Source organism: Anoplophora glabripennis, unplaced genomic scaffold (genome assembly GCF_000390285.2).
Source record: "Anoplophora glabripennis isolate ALB-LARVAE unplaced genomic scaffold, Agla_2.0 scaffold542, whole genome shotgun sequence".
NCBI lineage: Eukaryota > Metazoa > Arthropoda > Insecta > Coleoptera > Cerambycidae > Anoplophora > Anoplophora glabripennis.
In genome coordinates this window covers 78,987-101,375 of record NW_019416642.1, presented here as the reverse complement: position 1 = coordinate 101,375, position 22,389 = coordinate 78,987, and the positions used below count along the sequence as shown (strand labels likewise).

The 22,389-nt window shown below is 33.2% G+C and overlaps 1 protein-coding gene across 2 annotated transcripts in view; it reads right to left on the bottom strand.

Annotated features, from left to right (window-relative positions):
* Positions 1 to 3,576: 3,576 nt before the first annotated feature.
* Positions 3,577 to 22,389, bottom strand: part of LOC108913099 (myosin heavy chain, non-muscle) — a 74,207-nt gene continuing 55,394 nt past the window's right edge. Inside the window, exons 2-10 of one of the 2 annotated variants that reach the window (XM_018718571.2) lie at positions 11,619 to 12,176; positions 9,659 to 10,591; positions 8,799 to 9,175; positions 8,539 to 8,745; positions 6,545 to 6,762; positions 5,895 to 6,480; positions 5,423 to 5,587; positions 5,210 to 5,365; positions 3,577 to 5,143 (exon numbers count right to left, since the gene is read on the bottom strand). In XM_018718571.2, coding sequence (XP_018574087.1) covers positions 4,946 to 5,143; positions 5,210 to 5,365; positions 5,423 to 5,587; positions 5,895 to 6,480; positions 6,545 to 6,762; positions 8,539 to 8,745; positions 8,799 to 9,175; positions 9,659 to 10,591; positions 11,619 to 12,147 — 3,369 coding nt within the window. In that variant the 5' untranslated portion in view covers positions 12,148 to 12,176 and the 3' untranslated portion in view covers positions 3,577 to 4,945. The remainder of the gene's footprint in view (positions 5,144 to 5,209; positions 5,366 to 5,422; positions 5,588 to 5,894; positions 6,481 to 6,544; positions 6,763 to 8,538; positions 8,746 to 8,798; positions 9,176 to 9,658; positions 10,592 to 11,618; positions 12,177 to 22,389) is intronic. The other variant, XM_018718572.2, reaches the window with a different exon arrangement.

Sequence of the window (22,389 nt, the reverse complement as noted above, 5' to 3'; positions counted from 1 at the left end):
TTTGATAATTTTTTCCTCGGAAATGGTTGAGTTTAGGACCCATAAGGATTGTTTGTTTATTTTAATGTATTCTATCGTCTGTTAAAATTAAGGCAGTCAAACTTCTAACACCCTGTGGAGATGTGTCATTCAAAAGTGATTCATTCAAAACGAAAAAATCTGTGCAGAATTAAAAAATTAATTCAGTATTCACAAAAGATTCGATACTTATCTGATTCACTGGTTCCAGAAGTCAGATGACTGATTTTATTTCGACGGAATCGTTTCATCTCGATCTTATCATAATTCATGACCGAAAGTAACTAAAACATAATTCAGACGGACATTAGCATTGAACCGAACATATATCAACTCAAATGAGAGATGAACCGATTCAACTGGATCAATTCACCAAAAAGAATCGAACTTCCAAATAAAAAACATTAAAAAGAGATAAATCAAATTTTTCAAAGCAAAACAGGAACAAACATGTACTATGATCACAATATCATAGTTTTCATTTTTGAAGCAGAGGTATAAAACAGCACAATTGAACCTTTCAAGAAGATATAAATTATACATTTTTAATATAGTGGACATAATAAAATATGTACTTCAGTTTAGGTATTGGAAGCCTAATTATCTTATGATGTAAATTCTGAATAAAATGACCCAAAATTAAACCCTGAATATGTACTGGGTAATGCAGTTCATTGTGCAGTGGCGGCTGGTGCAGGGGGGCTCTGGGGCAGCGCCCCCCCTAGAAGTTTTCATATTAAAAAAATGTAATTTAAAATTTAGTTTACAATGTTATCTGGATAATTAAATAGGATAGCCTTAAGAAACACATTAAAAAGGAAATGTTAAATTTGTAATTCAATTTAACTCAATTTGCAGAATTCGTTTGAAAAACTCTGCGTAGCATACTCCTACATCTGTAATGTTTACAGCGGTGGTCATGGTTACTGACGCGCAACGTTGTAAGACAGAGTGAGAGTACTTCACATTTATTTTACAGTTTGGGCTCTATTTAGTCCGACTGTAACCAAATAGTAGCTATTCACTGCTTTTTTTTTTATTAAACGTAATTTGTTCAGGTGTAGTGTAAAATTTTATTACATATTGCTTCTTGTGTTTTTTAAAAGATTGTAAAAGTTTAAATTGACTGTGAAGATGGACAAACAGCAAAGCTATCTATTGAAAAATTAATGGTGCGAGAAATAAACTTTAATGGAAAAGTAATTGAAAGGTTTACTTGGGGAAAAAGCTGAAGAATGAAGTTCCACTATAAAAAATAGTGTTTAACACATTTTCCCTATATTTCAATAGTACTTAAAATAAAACTGGCCAATATTTAATTTTTTTTTTTTTTCAGCACTTATGTATCTAAATTTTTTTGCCCTCCCTGGTATGGAAGACAAGAGCCGACACCGAAATTGTGTCAACTTAGATCCTTGACATTGAACAAATTGTAAACTATGTGGAAGGTAAAACTTCAATAGTACACAATTTACAAGAAATACCTACACGATCAAGTTTGTCAAGGAAAATCTCATGGAGATGATCGAAAGCTTTCATCATATCAGTATAAATTACATGATTATAAAACTGAAAAATGCCCGAAATCTCTTGAACAAATCGAGATATCGAAATACAGTTTTTCCACTCAATTTTTTGAAAATCAAGCCCATGATGTCTAAAGAACTTTTTTTTCTCTTTTCGGGAAATACGAGAAATTCCCCAAAAGTGTCGAATGTGGCCCACTCTTTATATACCGCCATGTTAAAAAATTTGGAAGATGCATTTGTGTATGTAAACCTTGATATAATCCTGAATTTCTCTAAACCGGTTTGATTAGGCCATAAATCTGAGATTAAAATATGAATGTTTTAAAGGACTTTTAGGGTATCACAAAAAAAACAATATCTACCCCTTTAAAGGGGTCTTGCTTACTATCCATATTTGAAGAGTTTACACAAAAAGTTACTATTATTTTTTTGGACGTTACAATTCACAACCATCCCGTACACAGGGTGTTTTAGGAAAAGATACCATATAAGTACTGAAGAGTTGATAAAAAATCAAAAAATAACACGATTTTTTCCTGTGAACCATAGGCAATCTTTTGTTTCTGGGGTACAGATGTCAAAAATTATTTGTTTCAATCAACCTCTTGTCATATCTTTTCCAAAAAAACAATGGAATGCACTGAAATTTGGCAAGTTTGTATATATTCTAAAACTTTAACATCGACTATATGCTATAAGGTTTTGACCATCAGGTGATTGAGTTTAGGCCCTTTACAGAATGTCGTATATTAGGACTATGTTCAACGAATGGTCGGACTAGTTCGGTCAAACTTCTTTAGTCAAACAATTCGCTGAATAGCCTGTAACTGTATTAAAACCTGCCCAATATACCCAATCAGCTGATTAGGCTGACCAACGAAATATTTGTTTGCTGAACGACTTTGACCGGTTCGACCATTCGCTGAACACAGCCTAGGACTGCTTACATGACAATATTTCTTATACAAAATTTTTGTATAGTCTTTCCGAAGTAACTTGAACAAGTAAAAAAACGCCTGGCAATAAAATTTAAAGAGTTTCATAGGCGTCCCTAACAAAGTTTTCTGATAAATGTAAAAAATTATAATAATTTCTATATATAGTGTAGACAAGTTCTATTATATGTTCATCTGGCCAACAACATATTTTAACTATTTATGTCCTCAAACAATTTTATTAAGTATATTGATGGTAAATTTCCTTTTGTTCTGTTTCAAAAAGTCTCCAAGCCATGTTGTAATAATATTATCTCTCCCTTTCGCGATTGTAATATCAATGATTAATAGAAGGTGCCTATAATAAATTCAAATTACTTAATCACACCAAATTCCGCATTGCTGCACTGCAGTGCTGGGCAATTTGTCGACCACTTGTCAACGGCTGAGATTTATTGCCCAGTGGCCCAATGCAACTGTAGTTGTATTTCGTTTGCCCGCGCTGTATATGGGTATGGCTAAATAAATATGGGAACAAGTTTTTGAAATATTTCAATGCCGAGTTGCTGCGTCAGCAACCTAACCTGGTACATACTGTCATCCTCTTGGCTCTTCAATTGATATCGGAGAGACTATACACATTTGTGGCAATATTTTTTGATATTTTAACATGTAGTACTCTAGTAAACCTTATGACTGCATATTACAAGTTAAAACATCATGAACATATTTCTTGCAACAAATATATACAAAAATTTTGCATAAAAAATTTTGTCGTCTAAAATCGGGCTTATACATAAAATTTCATTTTGCATGAAAAAGTTCTCTTGTTCTAATAGGTTAATACTCACCATTTTTTAGTAGAACGAAATTGTCGCACTCAAACTATTAGAAATTTCTGCGGAAATGATTTTTTACGAATTTTGACGATAACTTGACTAATAATGTTTTATTAAAAATTGTACATGGAACAAAAAATTCTATTAAATACGTACACCAAATTATTTAAAAGGTGTTTTGCTGTATTTATTCATTATAATACTTAATTATTTATTTATCATTTTCAAGAGAAAAAGAATAAAATAAAACGCCTCTAACTAATAAATAAATGTATTTACAATAATGGCATTATAATACATTCTAAAAATATGTATTTCGTCAAAAGCACCAATTGAAATAAAAACGATACAAAAGAAGCTCCATCATAAAATTTGATTGTGAATCGAAAGAAAAGCGTGGAATAATTACATCTCACAACTACATCGGGTACAAACCTCACGAAAACTTGTAACGCTCACAACGGGGAATAATTCGTTTTGGACGTTTAACAGGTAAAATGGCATTGATCAGCCTTCAAAATTTTCAGGAAGTTAAAGCCTACGTCTACAGTTAAAACACTATGTTACAAACTAAAAATATACAAAAATATTTACAGGAAAGGTGGAAACAATGGCAATATATAATTTCTTATAATCTAACGCTATAAGTTTTATTTTCAATACAGGGTGAAAAAAAATCTAAAACAAAAACCTTAAAGTATTTGTTAGACTAGAGCTACGATTTGTCGTTCTCTTAAAATGAGCTTGTAAATATTTTCTTTCAAAAAAGCAATACATCTTCCAAATACATAGTAAATAAGCAGCTTAATCAGAATACTGATATGTTTACTTCGTCTATAATAATACCTAATATCTATTTGCTAATAAATTTTACCCTTTATTAGAAAATAGAATGAATGTGTATTAAAAAACAAAATCAGTATCATGATGTGATAATGTAAAAACCAAGAAATGACGTTTTAAAATTTTAAACATGACATTTTGGTCTCATAACCTTAAAATTTTTGGTCCTGCGAGCTGGATTTTCACGGAAGAGTATAGATGATAAATCATACTTCCCGATAGGAAAATGTGCGAAAATTTGAAAATATGCCTTGCTTCTTCGGAAAACTAGCATCTTAATTTTTACAAGAACTTTTTGGCCGAATATTAAAAAAAATTCACAACCATTTTTGAACTTTGAATTAACTTGAGTTTCAATTAAATTTCTAAGAAATAAAATTTAAATTTTTGATTTAAGTATTTGATCCCTAACAAAAATTTTTATATTTGATTATACATTTATATCTATACATATACAATATATAGAATAATCAAACGTAAATCTGTGTTCCAAAAAATAACAACGTTAATTTGTGCAAAATTTACGAATTAATAAAAATACTTTAAATTACAGTCACTCCTCGGCATAATATATATATAAAAAAGATTGTATTTAATTTATGGATAAAGGAAACACCCTGTTGAAAACTTATTTTATACTTTAAACCTATTATAAATCTTTCGTAATCACATTTTTCCTAATGATCTACATCGAATTTTGTAACGCTCACCCTGCAAAAATCCTAAATTTTAAAATTATATTTTTACAAAATCGAAAGCCTTTATTGGGTTTGGTGAATTCTTAGGCAGTGGTATTTATAGCAGGGGCCGTTATTTCTAGATTAGCGACAGCCTGCATTAACGCAGCGTTTGCGTTGTAATCCGGGGGCGCCACAATCGGCATGGCTGACGCACTTTGAAAACTGATTTCTTCTAAGTCACGTTGAAGTTTTGCTAAGGGTGGACACTGTTGGACCACTGTTTGAATTTCGTGGAAAACCTATAAAAAAAATATACAACGAAAGGATATTACTTCTTAAAATGTATTTTTATCTTTTTCACTCACTTCTAACGCGTCATCGATAGCTTTGTACTGTTTTTTCGATTCATTCATTGCTTCTTTCAGACTTTCTGACAAAACTTGCCGACTAGTCACAAATTCCTGTGTCAATTCCTTCAGATGTCGTTCTTTCTCTGCTAACTTCTCTCTCAGGATGGGAATCTGAAACAAAAATCATTACAGACTTGTAAAAGTGAACTCCACTATTTTTTTGCCTACCTCGTTCTGTGATACAATGAGCCTTCCCAAAACTTCAGGAGTCGGCATTTCTCCCGTTTTCTCCCACTTCTTTATTTCCTCTCCCACTTCTTCTTCTTTCACTTTCGTTTCTAATTCTGCCTTTGCCAAGGCAGTGGATAATTCACACACATCCTGATTCAGTTTCTAAAAAAAAAGTATACAGGATGTTAAATAACTACATCGATATACTTTAAGGAGCAAACCAAAAAGGTTACAGAAACATATGTCCACAAATCAATAGTTTTTGAGACACAAGTTGACAAAATTGAAAAGAAAATTGCATTTTCTAAAATGTCTAAGACGTTTGATGCAGAATGATGAAACTATTTTTTTTTAAATTTCAACACCTAAAATGCTATTCATTTGCAGACTTGTGTTTATATAGTCTTTTTGACTTACAATCACTCAAAGAGTCACTCTTTACTGGCTAAAATAAAAGGGTTTTCCCTACCTCTACTTCTTCCCGTTGTTTGTTCAGTTCCGTTTTGATATTATCCATCTCTGCGTTCTTCTTACTCAATTGTGCCATCAGTTCTTTCACTTCGGTTTTCAATCGCGCACCAAGTACCTCCCACTCCTTTAACTGTTTAACGACCACTTTGTATGTGTCTTTCTGTTTATCCACCTGCTCCGCCAAACCGTCCCTTTGCTCCTGCAGTTCATTCATGCAGTCATCATTCTCCAATTGTATAATTCTGATGACCTTCAAGAGTCTCGTTACAAGGTTATCCACGTCAATGACCTGATCGACTAAAGAAATAGATGGGAAGAGATCGCCGAGTGAAGCTATATCACTGGTGAAAGAGTTGTTTAGGGAACCGCCGAAGCTTATAGTTGCTTGTTCAGACATTTGGCGGTTTAGGATGGCTTGAGAAAGGTCTTTGAGGCTTTCACTGTGGGTGAGCCGAGAACTGATCATGCTTCCGTGGCCCGAAGAGATCATGTTGTGCGAGTGACCATCGGGTATTACCACGTCTTCTAGGACGTGTTCCATCATGAGGCACGGTTCGGTTTCGGAATCCAGCATTTCGTTCGAACTAGGAGAAAAAAAAAAACAAAATATGAACAAAGTTCCAGTGATTAGTAGAAAAAATTAAATACCTGGATCGATCTGTACATAGATTATCCTTGCTGATGTCCCTAACGGCAAAGGGGGACTGTGCAGCAGCATTCTTTATGGCATTAATGACAGCAGAAACAAACGAAGAACCTTTTTGTGGTGATGGTGTTTTGTCTACAAACATCTTCCTAGATTTTTCAGGTGTCAACTCTGGACTGCTGCCGCTGTTGTTGTAAGCTTCATTGTGAAATATGACATCCTACCAATTATAAAAATTTATTTTTCAATTTAAACTTGTCCACAAAAATTAATAGTAAAAAAAACCTAAATTATTACTTGATTTTCAAAAGGCTGTAACTTGGCGAAAAATGGTCGTAGACCAATAGAAAAAAGAGCAATTTGAAGCCTGAAGTTTTTAGTTTCAGGATATAAAAGTCAACAATTTTTATCGTTGACCGAATTTAAGAAATTATAAGAAACCTGATTGAAAAAAAAAATTTCAATATTTTTGTTTCCTATTCAAAAGATCTACAATCTTCAATAATTATTTTCTCCCATTCCATCTGTCATCCCTTTTAGCTTAATTCATTCTCTTTAATTTAAGCTGTACAAAAGCTTTGTACGATAATTTGTCACTAAGTTATCATTGTTCGAAGCAAAAACGATCTTTTTGTCTTTGATAATTAATTATTAACAAACTAACGAAAATACAGAAATTTTAAGCAGGTTTCTAAAAACTTAAAAGTATCCTCTATTTGTTTTTGAGATAATTTAGAAATAATGAATAGACTAAGGTTAAAAAAACACATAAAAAATGCAAAATTCAATCATTTAGATTACAATGAAAGAAAAATTGCAGCAGTTTGAACTCTTTAGAGTTTATTTAGGATAATTTGATTTAAAAAAAAACAAAGATATCATTAGTCCAGCGGTCTTCAAACTTTTACGACTTTTCGATTTTTATAAATACTAGGCTTAACAAAATAAATATTCCACTAAGTAAAAATTAAAATAAGACTTTAAAGTTTCAAGTAAATATTTGTATTGGATAATTAAAAAGAAGAGTATATATAATTAATGATTCAGCAACAAATCATCATACAAAGCTCCTGAACAGTTCAAATTAGAGACGATAAATGAAGATAAAAGGGTTGACATGTGGGATTGACAAAAAAAAAATGTATTGAAGCCCATGGACCTTTTGAAAGGGAAGCAAAAATTTTTCGCTAGATTTCTTATAATTTCTTAAAACTGGTTATCGATAAAAATTTTCGACTTTCAGATCCTGAAACTAGAAATTTCTGACTTCAGACTGGTGTATTTTCAAATAGTTTTTTATAACACAAAGTATTAAAAAAACTTGAAACATTAAAAAAATGAAATACATTTTGATTAAATTTTCACTTTTAATGTTAAATTTAACAATATTCTTCAATTCTTCACTTTACTAGTTTATATTCTAATTTAGCTCGATCAGTGCAATCTAAATATTTTCCTCCAGCATTCCATTTACAAATATAAGCAACGTAATTTTAAGTGAGTAATAAATTCATTGGTCAAATCAAAATCAATTTGCAAAATAACCGTACCATAAAGCGCCAATCTAGCTTAAATGGATTTCAAATTACATAATAACTCTCAATTAGAAAATCTGGCGACATATCTGACCTCTACTGCATCCCATGATTGCAATAATACCATAAATAGAAAACAGAGACAGTTTTTGTGTGTGAGTTATTTGTAAGTGCTGACCTTCCACTAAATTGATTTTTTACAGTTATCGATTCTATTCACAGTCCACTATGAAATAATAAATGACTAAATTAATGACCTATCCACAATATAATGACAGGAATAATATCTCACACAAGGCCCTGTTGACTTAAGCTAAGGTTTCTAGAACATGCATTACAAAACCTTGTATATGCAGTGTTTTCTGAAATACATAATTTATACCAACATATTTTGCAAAATTCTTTTGAAACTTTTTTCAATAGCAAGCAGTGACAATAAAATCATTTTTTTTCACATTTACCTCCAGTTCCTTGTCTGATATACTATAAGCAACTACAAGTTCCTCTACAAGACCATCAAGCCGTCCAATTAAAGCCGAGAGAGCTACAGAAGCCCCAGAAACAGAACTACCTTGGTGGACTAAGAGTTCCCTGCTTTTTGACTCTAAAACTCCAAGCCTGGCTTGTAGCGCCAGGTTTTCTTGTCTCCTTTGTTCACTTAACCTTACCTAGAACATTTTTATTGTAGAACAAGCACTAGTTAAAAAAATGTTTCACTTACCAAATGTTTACACTCTTCCTGTTTCTCTGCCAATTCCTTATCTTTCTGAGCTATTACCTGCTGATGCTTCTGTAATTCAGCTTCGGATTCTTTCAAGGCCTCATGAAGTGTCATTTTCTCTGCTTGCATGAACTCCTGGAGTTCCATACTTTCAGCTTCAAGATCTTGCTGCTGTTGCAGCAGCGACTTTTGCGCGGCTATACTCTTCTCGAGATCTATTTGAAGGGATCGGCATACAATGTTCAGCTTGGATATTTCCTCTTCTTGTTGGATAACCACCTGGCCTACGTTCTGGAAACGAGTTTCCAGGACCATGAGGCTGTCGCTGGAGGTGTCTGCTTCTGGAAAAGTCACTTGTAAGTCTTCTGACTTATCAGCTTTAAACAAATACAAAATTAGAAAGATTTTGTAAAACTGCGATTTTTAAGGATATAAAATGACTAGAGTTCAGGGACATACAACTTGTGGCACAGTTATACTTTGTGTGTAGTTTATTTCAGTTCACTTAATGAACAATTTCACATACCACCTAAAAAATTTGTCAGAAAAAAATATAAAGCGTGTTCTGCATATAATGAAAATATATAGAAAGTTCTAACTGACACATGTCAATTAACATATAGTTCATGCCTCAAAAGCTTTTACTGCTCTTTGCTAACAGTAACGTCATAGTAATCCTACATTAAAACCTTTTCTGAACTTTTAACTTTTTTTGCCCTTACATTTAGTACCGCTATTTGGTATTAATGTTATTGTGTTGCAACATATTTTCTGTAAAAAGGTTCACATTTACATTTACCTATAAATTAAATCCAGTTCTGTTACGAGCCGAGTGTTCCCAAACTCTAAAAATGACTTACCTACGCTATTGTCGCCCCCAAGTATGGCCAGCACCCTCTGAGAATTATTCTGCAGTTCCTCCTTCAACCCCTCCTTCTCCAAACGTTCTTCCTTCAGTCTTTCCTCAGTTTCCTTCAGCTTTTCACTCTGCGCTTTGTGTTTGCTACACAAACCTTCATACTTCTCATTCAATTTCTTCAACTGATCTTGGAGTTTCTCAATGTCACGTGCCCTCATATCTACCTGCACGTCCTTGTCAGTTTTTTCAACATCAATTGGACTTTTCGGTGGCACCGAAAATCCCGAAAAAGCTTTCTCCATATCGGACAACGTCAGGGCGGTTTGAACACAGATTTCGTGGTAAATCTTCGTCTTTTGCTTACTTTTGGGTAAGTATAAAGAGCTAGTCATTTTGGAAGGAGTCGTTTCTCTTGAGCTTTTCCTTAAGGCGATGCGGTGCATGCTGTTCTCTCTACTAGTGGCTTTCCTTTGGTCCTTTATGCTGTCTGCGGACTTTTCTTTCCTTCTACGAGGCAGTGTGGCATATTTCTCTATAGTTTTGGTGTCCATTGGGGATATTCTGGACTTTAAGTCAATCTGCGCTTTTAAAGACCTAGACATGAGCGGTGCTGGTTTGCTATTGATTGACGGCCATCTTCCGTCATCAGTAGGGGTTGACGAAGGGGTACGGGTGCCGGACCCGTTACGAGTCGAAGTAGATTTTTTCGTTTCCTTTTTCGCTAAGGTTAGATCTAGGTTGCTAGGCGCGGTTTTTGTACGCAAACCGCTAAGTTTTGGACTTGGAGGTGCTTTTCCCTGAAGTCTGTCGATGGATTTTAGTCTGGCGGGGCCTGCTGTGGCTCTGGGGTTGGTTGGAGGCTTCGCCTTCGATCTATCTTTCGCTGATGAAGTCTTGGTTTTGGCGTCAGTCACGGAAACTTTCTTTTTCGTACCTATGGTTTATATTAATTATATACAATTTAATGGTACATTCAAACATTTTATTCATTCTAATATGCAATATGCCCCCAAGAAGCATACAATTTAAGAGAACAGTAAAAAAGAAATTCAAGTTCAATAATAATACCATTTTGAAAATACAGATTTAAAATTTTTGAAAAAAAAAAAGGTTTTAAATTATTTCAAGAACACAGCTTCATAAAATTGCTTTCTTTAAATTTTTATATATTTAAGATTTTGGAGTAAATTGCTTTGTGTTGTAACTTTTTTGATTTTCAATTAAAAATTAACAAAAGATCAACTAAATTTAAACAAAATTGATATACATAAATACATAATAACAAATAAATAAATTAAAAACAAAAATATATAAACACAGTTTAATATTCTTGTAGCATCAATGAATAAATAAAAAAATAACAGAAAACTTTGATGGTTAGGTTTAAAGAAATTGCTAATGAAGTTAGAAATAATAATTCTCAAATCAGAAACTGTAATTTCTTTAAGAAAAAGCTGTTTGTTAGAAGATAATCTGAAAATAACAACACAATCATTCAAAGTCTTTATGATATATTTTTATTTATTCCAGCTATAACAATAAATTATTTCGGTTTCCCTGGAGACAGCATAATATATGCCAGAAAAATAAGCTGGAAAGACCATTTCGGAAAAAAGTTACAAGCGAAAAACGTGAATTTACGTAAAAATTATACAATTAACCACCCTGTAAACAATCTTCCCCCCATTTTTATGACTGGAAACTAATATGTTATTGTACATAATATTTAGCATCTATAGTGATAAATTCAGCTTGCCGAAACAAAAAGTCGCGTCCAACTATATATTTCCTATAGCAAAAATTAGTTGGAAAGAATGTTAAAAATTTATACTAAATTAAAAGGACTATAATTTTTTCCCAATTATTCCTATTAAAGAATAGTTTCTGCTGCTCTTAAGAAATTTCTTTTCTTATTGTGTCAAACAAATATGACAAAAGCAATAAATCACCCTGTATAATACCGTTTACACTGCTGCGTCGATTACTCCTAGGCTGTGACCCGCTGATGGAGGAACTCTCGCTCCCATTCTCGCTGGTGACGTCCCCATTTCTATTGTAATCTTCCAACAACGTGGAGTTCTTCCTCACTAGCAAGTTGTAAGCCTCCTCGTAGTTGGAGCAACAACTTATGATGGAGGAGTCACACGATCTAGCCCCGTTGAAGTTGTCAAAGTCCTGGGAGTTCCCGCTGTTGGCACTGAGAGCACGCTGGTACACGCAGAGGTCGAGGTTCTCCACCACCTCCACGCCACTGTCACTACCCTCGCACTGCACTTTTTTCACGTCCGTGGTGGAGTCGATCACCAAGCTGTCCAGCTCCCTCTCGATAACAGTCACGTTGGAGTTGACGTTAAAGCCGTGGATGGTGCTGTCCGCCTCAGCCTCCTCGGTGGTGTCGTTCAGAGCGGCCGGGAGATCCGCCTCGTCGGAAATGACGATTTCCGTGTCACTGGCGACGATCGGCGGCACCGGTGGTGAATCGGCCTCCATGTCGACGACGACGGCGTCAGTTAGTCATTCTGAAATAGGAGCAATTGGATATAAATACTGGGTTAATCATTGAAAAGTTTCGCAGACACTTATAGCTAGCTGTGTCTCTAGTATTTTCCAACTAATGCGTTTGCTTGTCAAATAGTAAAGACGTAGAACTTTATTATATTTTATTTTAAACTGTACAGGGTGACATGAAGTTTTTTAACTTTGTGAAGTTAAAGAAAAAATGTATCAAATGTCCTACGTCCTGCCAAAACTCTCTGCAGAACACAATTTCTTAGATTAATTCAACCTTCCTAAATTCATATCCAAGAGAGCAAGGAGTTACATGTTTTTTGTAATTCTAAGTTGTTACATTCCAAGTTGGTACATCCAAAAAATCATAGAAATATTTAATTCCATTTACTCTTTATTCTAAAAAAAAAAAATCAATCTCTACTACTGATTAAAATTTAGTTGGAACCCATGGAAGCTTAGGTAAATGCTAAATGTACCCTTTGAATAATGAATGTGCTATAACGTTTCAAGATTGAGGATTTTCTCAAGTTTTACACAACCCTGTGCAATGTGCATTATATTTTATTGCTACACATTCTGCATTCTGTTCTTCAAAGTGAACTGCCAATCTATTTCTACATTAAAGGTAATGTAAAACTATTTCTAATTCAGTGATTTCTGACTATGAATCAGTTCAGCGACGTAAGTTTTCAGTTTTATAGAAAAGGAAATTGTGAACTAAAAATAAAATTTACGTTCACTGACGAAACCGTTGCATTATTTTATTATATTCTTCAACGCGTTTACCGCCAGAATAATAATATACCAGTATTATGATATGTGTTACAACATGTGTTAGGTGGATACTAAAATTAAACAAAACATCTGTATCTGCCTCGAAGATAGCACCACTTTCTTTTTAATCATGCCTTATCTGGCGTTAAACAGAAGGAAACATGTTTTAATCACAGAGGAATGTTGGATATTTCGCCACACGAATTTCTAAAGGATTAGCAATAAATCCAAAATAAGAAATGCCAATCTATATTTAACTGGTTCATTTTACAAATTTTTTTTTTTCGACACAAAGCGACAGGAATCCATAAAAAAAGGAAAATTGAATTTATTTTTCGTCCATTACATAAAAAATTAATGTGGTTTTCCTTCAGTGAAAACAAAAAAAAAACACATTTAAGTTTTAAACGGTTACAAATGGGTACCAGCAGAAGTCGTGCAGATGTAGATGTTACCATTAAGATATAAATAAGACCATTTTCCTTGTCCACATCAATCATAACTTTTATGGAACGCCTCAACAAACTTTGCGTTTAAGGAGAATACAAGTGAATGTCGACGATTTATTATTTGCGTCACTCTTCACTGATTTGCTCTGAATTTAATGCCATTCGCGTGTTCTTTTCAAAGACATTTCATCTGCTGGATCGATAGGAAGTGCGTCAGAGGTATCAACATAGCTGAAAAATTATTTACTAAGACATGAAGTAGTATAAATAAAAAAGGAGTTAGTCCTTTTTTGAGAATATTTCCTCGCTAATTGTGACTGCATATGCAAAAAAATTAAAATAAAAAATATACATTTTGCTGTTTTGTATTCTTAGGATTTATATTAAACTAAATTTGTATATTTCTGTAGCAAGGAGCCCATGGTTCCCATATAGGAGTCTGTGCTCAGTACTGGTCGTCACATTATCGATATTTGACTTTTCCACAAACATATCGCTCTTTTCTTCAGGAGAATTGATATCTGCCGTGTGCTTTATTGGTCTATGGCGTCGAGGTTTATGGTTTGAAGTAGTAACTGACCGCTAACATTCCTGTCCTTGTTACGACAGAATTGTTTCCAAGCTCCAAATAGATTCTATGAGTTCACCTTGACTGATATTATGTTTTTTTTTATTTATTTGAAGATCCTTGACGAAGATCTTTCTCTCACTATAATTCTGGTATGACTTATATCCTTTAACTTCCCTGTGTCTTACCCTGTGCCTCGACAATCATTGATTTATCTAAGTTTAAGCGACAACGTAGATAAATTAGCTGTTGTAGATATGATGGCAGATACAAGGCCTAAGACCCTAGCATACTATAATTCTGGTGAGAAAGAAATTTGGAAAAGACTCGTCTGTAGCAATCAAAAACCGGAAAGTCAAACTAATGACTTCAAATCGTGCATCAGAAAGCCACGGATCAGTGGAAATTGCTCATACAAATTTATCCAAATGGTAGAGTTTTATTACCTTCTGGCCAATAGCAAGACGAATTCGTGTGGATAATTAGCTGATTGATGTTTGAGAATTAGAGCATTTGCCTTCCGGAAGATAAGAATACGCTCCGAAATAGAATCTTTTACTATCTAGCACATACTTTGAGCAAGTGAGCAATTTTTAACCATACGTGCCTCGTTTGATAAAATAATCATAAGTTCATTTTTGTATTAAAAAGTGCTGATAAATACTCTTATTTACAAATAATTAATACAAATTACAATCTAATCTTGTTAATCACCAGTTTCGCACACGTCAATATTATTTTTTTACAAATTTACATAATTATTACTCTCCGAGTTTCTATGTTTCATGTCGTAGCTATGCTAACCTTCCCTGGTTAAAAAAATGTCTATAAATAAACCTTCATTGCATAATTAGGATAATATATGTGTAATTTATCATGTGGGTAATGCAAATAACAGCGAAATACAGGATGTTTGTAATTACACTGGTATTATTTCACTTTTTTTATCTCTTAGGTATTTATTTTCTAACAGATGCGAACAGAATAAAAAAGGGTGTTACGCAGCACGACTGCGTTTCATTTATAATTGTATTGCAAGATTAAAATCTCGCCTTTGATCATCCTTTTATTCAGTAACAAGCTGCGTGGGAATAAATGTCTTCTAGTTAGGTAATTGTTAGAGCAGTTGATCTTGACCAAAAAATGAAATGGTTCACAGTACCGTCAAAATGATTGCAACGTCTCCCAGAGAGATTTCAGTGAGTAACATCTGATTTTTCATCTGCCAACAATATGATTCTTTAATTTAAGTCTACTATTTAGAATACTTGGCAAAACCGTACGAAATATAATAATGACTATATAAAACTATATTAAAACTCCTGTGTTAAACATAACGCAATCGATAAAAATAAAGTAGTTGATACAATTAATCGTGAAATTTAGTTATAAAATAATTACATTATAAAAGTACTAGTCCAGACGTCTATATCTACACGGTCAGGCAATTTCTTTAAACGGTTGAATTGGTTGCTATCAAGTGACAACTTGTCTAATTGAAAAATCAATTAAAGGCGACAAGCAAAAAGAAGGTAAAGGAAAGAAAGTAGAGAAGGCTGGGAATTGACGACGGTAGAACTTAACTTCCAAGAATTAAATGAATAACGAAACTTCATTCGTTAAAAAAAATACATATTCAAATGTTCTTTTTTCTTATTTTGCAAATATATACATAAAAGAAATATTAATTAATAAACTTCTAGAAAAATAATATCTAATAGCTGCAGCTTACAGTTTAACTACAACCCTAGTGGTGCGGAAGAAGCAATGGCGTATTATTATTAGCTCATGTCATTTTGTCACTTACGAATATTACATTGAACTTGAATTATTCTGTTTATTCCCGAAGAAATTTACATTTGTTACGTATTATCCTAAGATACTGCCAAACAATAAGCGTAAAATATCGAACCAAGTTATCAGCTGTCTATAATTAACTTCCTACCGCAAATGGACTCTGTAAAAATGCACGAAATAGATCGAAACCACCTTTCTTTTTTTTGCTTGTTATAATTATATACACGATAACCACGAACTTCATTATTTATATCGATTCTTTTTGTAACTAGGTTAAGTTCATCCCATAGTTACTCCATATTAACATAAAACGTTATTTATAATAAGAGGACAAGTAGCTGCAAATCGTGTGACCAACGACCAAATGACCTTAAAGATCTAGACACAATGTTAGTCGTTAAAATATGGGACAAATTAAGTGACCAAGTCCAGAATTGTGACATTCTGATAATAGTGCGATGCAAGGTTACTTTCTTCATTTTAATTCCCCGTAAAATACTAGAAATTCTGATAAATGCAATATGAACTAATAGACCAGGGCGAATCGTTTTGAGCTGGGTGTGAGAGGGGGCAAGCAATTTTTTTCTGGATTACGTTCAGTACAACTCGCATAATAAAAGTGTAGATCCCTAGACCTGGACGACGCGCGACGTCCGGAACATTTTCAAATTTGCAAATGTGTAAAAAATTTAAAAAATACCTATTTTATCTGAGTTTTTTACTTATATCTTAGAACCTATGCATTTTTGAAGAATATCGAAGAGGAGAAAAGTTTTAGAATTGAATTTTGCACAATATACTGAAAGTTAAAAATGTTTAAATTTATTACCGATGTTGCAAAATAGCAATAATTAATGAAAAAAAGGATAATTTTTAAAAAATATATTAATTGCTCCGAGGGCTTTCTAATTTTGGTAAAAAAAAACATTAGATCATAATAAAACAACACCAAATTTCATTAAAATCGGTTCTACAGTTTTCGCAAAATAATTCTTTTAAAAAAATTTTGAAAAATTTTTTCGAATTTTTCAAATGTTGCACAGCCTCAAATAAAGCATCTAGATACTTGAAAATTGTTTCACATAGAAAAGACCGCTCAACATTTCAAATGGTTTTTGAAAAATTGAAATCGGTTGATTAGGACGGCCACAGTAAATTTTTAAAGTTAACACTCTTTTTTTTTATTTTTAAACAATTAGATTACGTTTATCAATTTGCATTTAGCTTTTTCAAAAATTATAATTTTAAAGTAGGTACTATTTTTCCTTAATTTTATCTGTATTTAACAAAAAATTAATTTCCAAATAATTTTTTTTAATTTGTTTAAACAAAAGTTATTTAAATAATTGTAATAATTATAGCTAAATACAATCATATTCAGAGTGTTGAAATATGTACACAAACAAATTTTTTCATTGAAAAAATGCAATAGCATACGGTAAAATATACAGTATATTTAATGCATAAATAATAAACTTTGTTTATAACAAAATATGTGCAAATTAGACAGTTGGCATTACGATATTCGAATTCCTTGGCTCGCGAGACATCGGATTAAAAAAAAAGGATCGAAATTGGTCCATTAGAAGCCGAGCACTGGATCAAAGATTATTGTTAAATTGTTTATAAATTAACGGTAAATGCNAATCATTTTTTTTTGAATTTTTAAAGGTACTCTCATTAATTAGACTCCCAAAAAAAAAAAGTTGAAAATACCAGAGACTAGACCCACCTATCCTTATGTATTTTGACGCACTAAATCCGAATCCGGAGTCAAAATTGCTCCATCACCCTCCAGTTTTTTTTTTTAAATCGCGAAAAACTACCCCAAAAACACGGAAAATCTTCAAATTTTCGTTTGGCAACGGGTTCGAAGGTTGAGATAAACGTGAGAACCAGCACAATAAGACTATTTTATATGTATTTTGACAAGCTGAAACGAATCCGGAGCCAAAATTGCTCCATCACCCTCCAATTTTTTTTAATCGCGAAATACATAAGGATAGGTAGGTTTAGTCTCTGGTATTTTCAACTTTTTTTTTTGTGGGTCTGTGTTATTATTGCTAAATTGTTTATAAATTAACGGTAAATGCCCATAAACTTTGACCGCTTATATCTCGAGAACCAATTAACGTAATTTAACTTTTTTTTTACTTTAAAATTATAATTTTTGAAAAAACTAAAAAAATTGATAAATGTAATCTAATTGTTTAAATATAAAAAAAGAGTTAATTTTAAAAATTTACTGTAGCCATCCTAATCAACTGATTTCAATTTTTCAAAAACCATTTGAAAGGTTGGGCGGTCTTTTCCATGTGAAAAAATTTTCAATATGCTTTATTTGAGGCTGTGCAACATTTTGAAAATTCGAAATCTTGTTTTCAAAATTTTTTTCAAAAAATTATTTTGCGAAAACTATCTAACCAATTTTAATGAAATTTGGTGTGCTGTTTTATTATACTAGAATGCTCTCACAGCAATTAAAATATTTTTAAAAAATTATCCAAAAAACTTGATTATTTTGCCTTTTTTTCAATTATTGCTATTTTGCAACATCGATAATTTTAAACATTTTTAACTTTATCATTACGTTTATTTTGTGTAGTGTGTGTGACTTTCCAGCGGAATCCGATGATTATAGTACCTCTCGGCAGTAATTTCGTTCCACTGTTTACGGTTTAAAAAAATATTCCATATAAAACAAATACCATTTTGTCGCGTTCCAATGGACACGAAAATAACCATGTTATTTACAGAAGTAGGTTTTAACAAGCCTATAGGCTTCTTTTATATTCTCAGGATACCATGATTTCTTCATCTGTCAATAATAAGAATGTAAGTCTAATAAGAGAAGTAAATAAATAATAATTGATGTATTATATTTATTTAGCGATAATACAAAGCCATGAGCAAAGGAAATAAGTTCTTTATTGTATGATAAGATTGTTAAGTTCAATGCAAAAATGTAGTTTTGCTCATAAACATGTGGTGCGAGGTTGAGAGTAAGTTCATTTCAGCAGTGGCGTAGAAAAACTAAAAAGTAGGGAATTAATGAGTAGTGATGGATTATAAAGGATCTCCCAAAATTCACACAAGTAATTTTGATAAAAAACATAGGTACCTAAAAATTGTAAATTTTTTATTGATTCATAAAGTAAACAGTATGTATGGAATCGGGTAAATGGTCTTCACGGCACATACACACTCTTTTGTCGAAATTTTCCAAGAACGTTTTGCATAAATGCAATTTCGCTGATACGGCGCTCAATGTCCTCCTTCAATGCGTTGGTGGTCATGGCCTTGTTGCCATAAATCTTAGACTTGAAATCCCTGAAGAAAAAGGTCCAACGGCTTTAAATCGCATGATCTGGGCGGCCAATTATGATCACCAAAACGGGAAATTACACGACCAGGAATTGACTCATACAGTGAAGTAATTGAATTGTTTCTCGGGCTATAAGGCATGTGGCACCGTCTTGTTGCAACAAAGTGTCGTCTACATTCATACCTTGCAATTTAGGCACAAAAAACTGAATTATCATGTCGGCGATAGCAAACACTATTAATTGTTATTGGTAAGAAGAATGGTCCGATGATGCCTCCAGACCAAAATCCACATCAAACAGTGACACATCGTGGATGCATTTGTTTCTCAACAGTTACTCGTGGATTTTCTGAACCCCAAATACGACAATTTTGTCGATTAACGAAGCCATCATGATCAAATGAGTCTCATCGCTGAAGACGATTTTGTTAAAAGCATCAGCATCCTTGCTCCATAATCCATTCAACGAACTCTCTTCCATCTGCGTGGTCTTTTGTGAGAATACGTTGTAGAGAGCTTCTCGAAATGTGCAATTCTTCACTTTCAGCAACACTCTCACGAACTGCTTCGATGTTTTGTGTTGAACGACTTGTCAAAGGAGGGCCAGAGTGTTTAACCACTAATTGACCCAGTCTCCTGAATTTTCCAATAATTGAAGAGATTAATTATTGATCTCTTTACAGTTGATAAAGTTAAATCACTGTTCCGACACTTCCGACCATATTTTATTGAAAAATTGGCGAACTGTCGCTGCCAAACCTTCATTATTTTAAAAATATTGCTCAATAATGAAAATGCGTTGTTCTTTCGAGTAGCGCTCCAATTTTAATAACCTTGAATTGTCAGCCGTCACGCTGTCCTTTTTTTTTCGTTACCAACACTTTACCACACCAATGGTGCAAAATTTTGAGGCACCCGATATATCCAAGGGTACTGATATATACAGGTACGGAAAGTGCCCATGGTTCATCGGCCGTTACGTGAGAGCGATAAAGTAAGTCATAGAAATCCGTGCTATAGAGAAGGATGGCTATAATGAAGGCGTCTCATAGTCACCGCCCGTTTCGCCCTTCCACAAATAAGATCCACTTCCACTTGTAATTCAGCGACCGGTGGTCATCTTTATTTTCGTCGTTTGGCTTTTCTGTAATAGATGTCACTACTTATACAATTCCTACTTCGGTATTCCGATATGTTAATACAACCCGTTAACAGAGGGCAGCACAATTTCTCTAAGGTGAGATTTTTTTGGAATTGGGGAGACAGCGAAACAGGCGGTGACTATGAGACGCCTTCATTATAGCCATCCGTCTCTATCGCACGGACTTGCTTACGTATCGCTCTCACGTAACGGCCGATGAACCATGGGGACTTTCCGACCCTGTATACTCGATACACTGTTGTTTCCAAATTCGACAAACTTCTTATGTTTCAGCAAAAACAGTTGAATGCATCTTCAAAGATTTTAATAAATGAACCATTTAGAAACTGACCCAAATTCCGGAAACGTGTGTTCCCAAAATACATATCTAGTCTATAAAGAAAAACAATGAACTGCATTCACTAAATAACAGTAAAACTAAATATTGTCAGATAAAATTGAAAGTGTTAAAACTGTCCAAATATTTCTGTTACGTGTTGCACAAATTAAATGTAGGTTAAGGTTGCTGGAACTTAAGACGCCAAATATTTACCTAACAGGAACACTGTTTTTTGTAAAGGTGGGGTAAAATATAAATATATATTCGATGTTTGTTTATTTCTGCAGGCCAGGAGGTAATTTTATTAGGAACTTTGTTTTTAGAAAAATATCAAAAGATATTTACCTTAATCGATATATTCCGTATGTTCACTAGGTATAATGAACTTTTGTTGGTTATCGAAACAGGTAAATTTTAATTATTTTCGGGAAAGATATGAGCTATGTTAATTTATTCTAAAAGGAATGACTGTAATATCTAATTCGTATTTCGTAGTTGTTTCATCCACTTTATTCTCCTGATCTGATACATACTGATTTCTCTCGAGACCTTATATTATTTGAAAGTTCTTCTTGTGTCTGTAATGGCTGTAAGAAATAGTTCTTTCAAAGTTTCCCACTAATAAATAGCGCATAACTTGATACCCTCGACAAGCTGTTAACCAATCCCGATTTATTATATTACATCTAAGTCTCGGGTGATAAAGAGATTATCTTACCAGGGCACCGGAAGCTGGCTATCAGCACATAAAGCTGCGTTACATTCACGATGACTACTTAACTAGACTGACGTTCTCCCTCTGAAAGTAATAAGTACCTAGTATAGACAGCGACTAAGGCGAATTCAGATACTGATAGGTGTTTTATTTGTCCAACGAGTCAAATTCGTACTTCCATAGAGACCGGGCAAAATACTGTTGTCTGTCCATGGTGTATACAGGGTGATTCACTAATAATGTCATTAATTTTAATCATATATTCGGAAGGCCAATAAAGACAGAAAAATCGAAAAAAAAATACGCAATCTATTAAAACAATTAGCAAATTACCCCTTAACTCCCGTTAATTCGGCGCCCTACTTCGCAACAGCCAACGTTGAAGCGAAACAGCTGATTTTCCCAGCCGTCTTGAATTTTGCACTTGATTTCAAAATCAGTGCAGCGGACCCTAACATTATTAATAAAGTGCTATGGACGGATGAGTGAGTGTTTTTTAGCCGTACTGTCATTGTAAATAGATAGGTACCATATTACTCTTTGAAAAGCAATAAGTCACACAATAAGATATAGGTACTACAAACTGAATAATTAATTGAATATAATACTAAAGCTCATATTCAGTTATAAAACATAGTGAAAACTGTATTCGTTGTCGTTCACTACGGATTAAAAACACATTAAAAGCTAGGTTAATGACCGAATATTCCGGTAGGTCAAGATTTACTCTCGATAAACCTTTGTGGATCAGTGGTCAGGAGCGGTATGAAAAGGGGTTTAAATAATGATTTGAAAATATTTTTTTTTACCGTAAACATGTACTTTAAAATTTTTAAATCGTATATTCGCATTCTAGTAATTTTTCCTATTTTCCCTTAAAATTAATGACATTATGACTGAATCACCTATTTTAAAATAAAACCAGTCGCGAAAATTTAAACAGGTACTTACCAAAGTTATTTAATTCGAAATAAAACAGTTTTTTCGAAACGTTACACCTTCGTTGAAATCACCTTAGCTACTATTATAGTATTTTTTAAAGGGCCTCATGAAATTTTATTACATCTATTAAATAATTACATTGTTATATTTATAGGAGTATCAATATCTGA